Source organism: Leuciscus leuciscus, assembly GCF_965113295.1.
Source record: "Leuciscus leuciscus genome assembly, chromosome: 6".
In the NCBI taxonomy this organism is placed as follows: Eukaryota; Metazoa; Chordata; class Actinopteri; order Cypriniformes; family Leuciscidae; genus Leuciscus; species Leuciscus leuciscus.
In genome coordinates, this window is record NC_138730.1 from 47,069,220 (window position 1) to 47,076,324 (window position 7,105).

A 7,105-nucleotide genomic window follows, 5' to 3' on the forward strand; every position below is an offset into this window, starting at 1 on the left:
GTTCTCCGCGCGGTTCTTGGATCGCGGCGATTCCTGGCGATTCCGCGAGATTCTCAGTAGCCCGCCTGTGGCGATCATCGTGCCTATTGGATCACGGGCCTGTCAATCATCCTGTGGGCGGGAGGAAAAGAAGAACAGGAAGTTCAGATCGAAACATAGACAAACAAAACTTCAGATTAATATATGACTTGGCGATAAAGAAGAGATGAAAGACTAAATATTTGAGTAATTCACTATTTTGAAGACAGACTTTGCACATTTTTCTGGTATATATATTTGTTTTTGTTTCTGTTCGAGTTTTAAGTAGATTCTGGATAAATTGAGAATCACAATTTTTTTTGTTTCAAACTGAGATCACGATTCTCCCACGATTTTGAACAGATAACTAAACAAAATAACATGTAATTTACTAGAGGTTCAAACTAAATGTTTATTGCTACAGTCTATTTAAAATGTTTTATTAATCTGAATGAATTATTTTTAAATCGGGTTGAGTGAATGATTCAATGACTCACTCATAAAGACTTGTTTCATTATTCAGCGTTTTTGAACGAATCTCTTGATTGAATGAATCAATGACAAATACATGTTTTAACAGTCACTTGTCGCCACCTACTGGTGTAACGATGTAATGATACAATCTATATTTGAAGCGTCGTTACTTTAAAAGGGTGATTTACTCTATTTTGATCAGTACTGTAGACATCAGTGTTTATATCCCAACTATAAACTTTTATTCCAGTTCTTCTGTTATAATATTAATTATATTATACCCTCTCGCTCAGAGACGATGATCTATAATTGTACTTGTCAAAGGTTTAATAGACACACACATTTTGCTTCTCCAGTAAATGTATCTTGATTAGAGGTCGAACGATTCATCGGTTTTGCCGATATATCGGTACCGATAGTTGATCGGTGGAACTATCGGTTATATATATCGGCTTTCATTATACAGTACGAGAGCGCTGAGAAGAGTGTGCTGTCATTATACAGATCAAGAGCGGCCTCTAGAGGACAAATAAAAACTAATAGAGGACAAATAAAAACATAAAAACGCGTGTTGTTTATTTTACATATTGCCATATCATTATAAATTAATTAATTTGTTGACTAGATGCTGCATTAGCAGAGAAAGAACAGAAGTGTGTGAGAGGACTAACATTAGTAGCCTACCTCAAATGGTTCAAACAATGAGAAAAAACACACGCAAACCTGACTCAAATGTTTAATGTCGCAATTATTACCATCTATTTACATTATTTTACAGTATATCCAGCTGGTCACTTTTATGCATTCATTAGCATTTTTAAAGCTAGTGACGTGATTGCTTTTTCAACATTGTTCATGTGGCCGACAGAAACATGAACAAATCAGATGACTATAATACATATTGTTATTTTGATTGGAAAATCATCAAGTGTTCAAAAATAGCAGCAAATAAAGTGAGAGACTACATGTAATATTATATATGCCTACATTTATGTAATTTTAATGCTCTGGCCTTTGCAGATATTTAAGCATGACTCTTTGGATTTATATGAAATGGTAACACTTTACAATAATATTACATTTTTAGCATTAACTAAGGTTAATAAATGGTGTAGAAGTATTGTTCACTGTTAGTTTGATAATTTGAACATTTACTAATACATTTAAAATTGAATTTTAATTTTAATTTTATCTGTTAACCTTAGTTTTGTAATACAATTTATTGCTCAAATATGAATACATGCTGTAAAAATGTATATTGCATAATGCATATAGTTCATGAAAGCTAGCTAATACATTCTTGTTAACAAAGGCGACTTGCAAAGTGTTACCTATGACATTTACGTATGTTTCTAGGTAATAGCTAAAGAAACACACATTTGACCTGTAATATTTTAATGTTTAAATAATTTTCTGAAGAACTTCTCGTTTTAATATATTCATATTTATATATTTATTGCATTTAGCACATTTCAGTTCAGCACTGTGTTATGTTTGTTTTTTATCCAGTATCCAGGGGCGGCAGTGGCTCAGTGGTTCATGTAGATTGTCTACAAACCGGAAGGTTGGTGGTTCAATCCCCGGTTCCACCTGACCAAGTGTCGAGGTGTCCTTGAGCAAGACACCTAACCCCAGCTACTCCCGACGAGCTGGATCGCCTTGCATGGCTGACACCGCCGTCGGTGTATGAATGAGTGAGTGAATGGGTGAATGTGAGGCAATATTGTAAAGCACTTTGGTGGCCATTGGGTCTGTGAAAGCGCTATATAAATGCAGTCCATTTACCATTTACCATCCATTAAAAAAAAATATATATTGGTTGATTAATCGGTTATCGGCAAGTAGGGTAAAACCTAGTTATCGGTATCGGTAAAACCCACTATCGTCGACCTCTAATCTTGATTTAAGAATGTTTCGATATTTGTGCTGGAAAACAAGACAGAAACACTGAGGAAGAACATAATTTTTTTTGCATTTGTTTGAATATTTCAGTACTTTTCCCAAGTCAACAATGAGATTAAACGGATCGCAAAGTGAGATGATCTAGATCTCAACAGTGTCTCGAACTTTTGCGAAGATAGTTTTTGATTATGATACTTTATTATTACTCATGAGTTTTTATTAATCACATGCAGTTATTCACTTCTGTTTGTCATATTCAGACGATTCCAGTCACTGATCATCAATGACGGAAGCACAGATGCACGTTTGACAAACACTCAGCATCTAAAGTTACAGATTTAACAGCCTGATCTCTTCAGATGTCATCTGTTTCTCTCCAATGTCCCGGCTGATAGCATTACCAGTGTCCATAAATCCATCCCATTTCATTAAACATCCTCTGTAAACTCACAGATTTCGCATGCGCCCCTTCACGAACCCGATTATACATTCCAATCAGAAAATCAATTACAGAAGCAGCAGATGACTTTGCTTAATTGCATTGACTAATGTATAATTCACCTTTGCCAGTTGGTTTCCAATTTGCCTAATCCCTCAGAATTATGTGTGGCGTACAGTGATGTTTGTATAAATAATTCATGCCGTGAAAAAGTCTTCGTCAAAACTCTTCCTGACACACGGCCGGTGGAAATGTCAGAGTCTGCGAGTGACAGACGTGAGTCAGACCCCCTTCAGAGAACGTCAATGAGGGCCGGGGGGGTCGTGACACTTCACAGACGCTTTCAACATCTGACAGTTTAACTGAAGCACAATGACAAGCACTGAGGGAAATGAAACCAAATCAGTTACAATAAATAAGGAGGGCTGCATTACAAAAATGCTAAATTCATGTTAAATATCATTTCTAGAGACCAGACTCTTTTCATGCGAGACAGGAAAAAAATGCTCAGAAAACCAAGCAACTGCATAACAACACCATGGCAACCACCTAGAGCTTCCCAGTAACTAAATACAGTAGCAGACTCAAAACACTTTTGCAACTGCATAGCAACACCATGGCAACCACCTAGAGCAACTAAATACAGTAGCAAAACTCAAAACACTTTAGCAACTGCATAGCAACACCATGGCAACCACCTAGAGCTTCCCAGTAACTAAATACAGTAGCAAACTCAAAACACTTTAGCAACTGCATAGCAACACCATGGCAACCACCTAGAGCTTCCCAGTAACTGAATACAGTAGCAAACTCAAAACACTTTAGCAACTGCATAGTGACGCCCTGGTATCCCAGCAAACATATATCAACACTAAGCAACCACATAGCAACACCCTGGTAACTGCATAGAAAATCCCAGCAACCATATACAGTAGAAAGAAACACTCAAAAAATAAAAACTTAGGAATCACATTTTAACGCCCTAGCAACCACCAAGAAAACCCCAGAAACCAAATAGACAAGCAACACACTCAGAAAACCAACTGGTGTTTTATCAACTGAAACACCCTGGTAACCACCCAGAACATCCCAGCAACCTTACAGCAACACTCAAACAGTTTAGCAACCACATAGCAACGCCCTGGTAATCACCCAGAACAACCCAGAAACCATATACAGAAGCAATACTCAAAATACCTTAGCAACTGCATAGCAACACCATAGCAACCACCATAACAATCCCAGCACCCATAGTCAAGTCAAGTCACCTTCATTTATATAGCGCTTTTAACAATATAGATTGTTTCAAAACAGCTTTACAGTGATAATAGGATATTAGAGTAACAGAGATTGTTTTGGCTTTACAGCAGCTCTAGAATAAAGTAAGTAGGGATGCACCGAATATTCGGCCACCGAAAATTTTCGGCCGAAAATGGCCCAAAAGTGCATTTTCGGTTTTCGGCCGAAAGACTTTTATCACCGAAACAATACGGCCGAAATGTTGTGATGACGCAAACAGCAGATACCGCGACCTGCACGTGCTTGTCTGAAGCAACATATCTGCGGTGTGGACGTATTTCAATATATCTGAGAGTGACCCACGGACAGCGATTTTTAAAACACAGACGTCCCAAGTCTTCCGGAAGTTCCGGGAGTCTCCCGCGTATTGATAGCGGCTCCCTGATGCCCGCAAATTAGTTTAAATCTCCCGGAATCGCGAGCGAGCATGAGCGCGCATACGTAGCGCGCGCGCGCGGCAGAGAGAGGGAGCGAGAGACCTTGCGTGTGTGTGCAGAGCAGCCGTCATTTATCAGAGGTGTGTGTGTTTACCTTAGCTGTTTATGGTTTTTGCAACTCACGTCCGTGAGCATATAGCTGCAGATATTATTATGGGCTATGGCAGTATTGAACTAAATGCACTTTGTTTTTATGAGAGAACATTTCATTTTTAAACCTTTCTGCAGGCCAGTAGGCTTTTACATTATTATTTAATGTACACAAGAGTGGGGTCAAGTTAAACATTTAATTTTATACTTTGCAATGTGCTAAATAAATATTTGCATACAATTTTAATTGATTTATTCTTTGAAACTTTAATATTAATTTATGCAATGCCTTGATTATAGTAAAGTTAGTACACAGTCATAGCCATAAATGCAATGGTACTAATAATTGGCATAATTTATTTCGGTGTTTCGGTTTTCGGCCTTAGTTTCCTCTTTTTCGGTTTTCGGTTTCGGCCAAGATATTTCATTTCGGTGCATCCCTAAAAGTAAGTATACAGTGTCTACAAGTAACACTCAGTAAGTACACTTTTTATAACAAGATAGCAATGCACTGGCAACCACCCAGAACATCCCAGCAACACTCAAACACTTAAGCTACCATATAACAACGAACTGGCAACCGACCCAGAACATCCCAGCAACTATACAGCAACACTCAAACACTTCAGCATCCACATAGCAACGCCCTGGCAACCCACCCAGAACATCCTAGCAACACTTAAACACTTTAGCAACCACATAGCAACGCATTGGCAACCACCCAAAACATTCCAGCAACACTCAAACACTTAAGCAACGACCTGGCAACCCACCCAAAACATCCCAGCAACCATACAGCAACACTCAAACACTTTAGCAAACACATAGCAACGCCCTGGCAACCACCTAGAACATCCCAGCAACCCTATACAGAGGCAAAACTTAGAAAAGCCTATTATTAACACCCTTACAATGTGCCTAAAAGCACTAAGAAAACCATAGCAACCACGCAGGACATCTTAGAACCCGCACAGCAACACACAGTGTTTTACATGGACAAGCACCACATGAATCACAAACTCTCTGCAGGTGAATGCAACAAACTCGCACTCCAGTGGACACTTACATTAGATAGCCTATTTAGCAGATATCTGTGCATTTTACTCCTATAAATCCTGGACTTGGGGAAAACAACCGCAGTGCTTGTCTTAAAATAAAGAAAAGGTTGGATAGATATAGCTTACTGCTTGTAAAGCCTATGACTGGCAGCGGATCTGTCTCTTCTGGTAGAGCTCATCTCTGTGTTTATATGTGGCACAACAACAATACACACACACACTCCCACACACACTCGACTCCATACGGCTTTAATGCCAGCGCCAAACAAACCAAACAATCCTCAGTTCAGCTCACACACTTCAACACATTCTACATGTACAGAGATACTTTACACAACCTCGTTCTTCATCTCAGAAAACCTGATGTTTCCAGGTATTCAAATAATGACCGAGTTTAGATTTTTGGCTCAGCTTTTCTTAAAAAAAAAAGAAAAAAAAGAAAGATTATTAACAGACAAACAATTGACTGATGATCTCTTAATTTTTTTTTTTGTTGTTGTTTTTGCATATGGCAAGCTCATTTATCCAAGCATCAAAAATATACCTGTTAATCTCGTGTTAACTCACAACTTTAAGGTCACCTTGAGAGATTTCCGTTTCATTTTCCGTTTATTTGTTTGTTTGTTTGTTAAACCAACGTCAGTTAATTTAATAAAGATGTAGATATTTTGTACAGTTAATGGTGTGAAATGTATATATTAAGGTCTGAACTGATATTGTACTAATATAGCCTACTATATTTCACTTACAGAGTGTGTTGTTACTGATTGGCGCTGATCGGACCGAGTAAATCAAAATGAAAAGCAACATGTCCAAAACAATAAAATATATAAATAAAACGTGCATCCAAATTATTAGACCTGGTCGAGTTCACAATGAAATGTCAATAAAACATCACAGTCGGCGTTGAAACGAGTCACTTTAGACGCTAGGCGTTAAACTGACGTTTGTTTCCCATTGGTTTCCACGCAAAAGCCTTTAACGCGATTATTCCGACAGAAGAGTGATGATTTAACAAGTGTTTACCTGAAGTCAAAGACATGCATGTGTGTGAATGTTCTCACCGACACTGTGTTAGTCCATCACTCTGGATCTCCGTCATCTTCAGCGGTGATTGTCATCCTGATGATGCTGAACCAGGAATATGAAGAGAGGAGAGGAGAGCACACACACACAGACACACACACACACACACACACACACACACTGAAGCTTTGACTGAAGCTCCTGTTCATTGTGTGTGTGGCTCCACCCATCATCGGCTCCACACACTCGACCTGAGCATCACAGGTCTCGGATCAGAGTGGAAGACTCGCACACTGCACACTACACACTGTAGTGCACTACATTATAGACACGTGACCTGCATCTGTCATGCTCATCATCTC

The 7,105-nt window shown here is 38.7% G+C and overlaps 1 protein-coding gene across 1 annotated transcript in view; it reads right to left on the minus strand.

Annotated features, from left to right (window-relative positions):
• Positions 1-6,894, minus strand: part of tmem200cb (transmembrane protein 200C-b) — a 9,891-nt gene extending 2,997 nt beyond the window's left edge. Inside the window, exons 1-2 of the mRNA XM_082173187.1 lie at positions 6,782-6,894; positions 1-111 (exon numbers count right to left, since the gene is read on the minus strand). The exon at positions 1-111 is cut by the window's left edge and continues 2,997 nt beyond it. Of these exons, the coding sequence (XP_082029313.1) occupies positions 1-78 (78 nt within the window). The 5' untranslated portion in view covers positions 79-111; positions 6,782-6,894. The remainder of the gene's footprint in view (positions 112-6,781) is intronic.
• Positions 6,895-7,105: the final 211 nt, after the last annotated feature.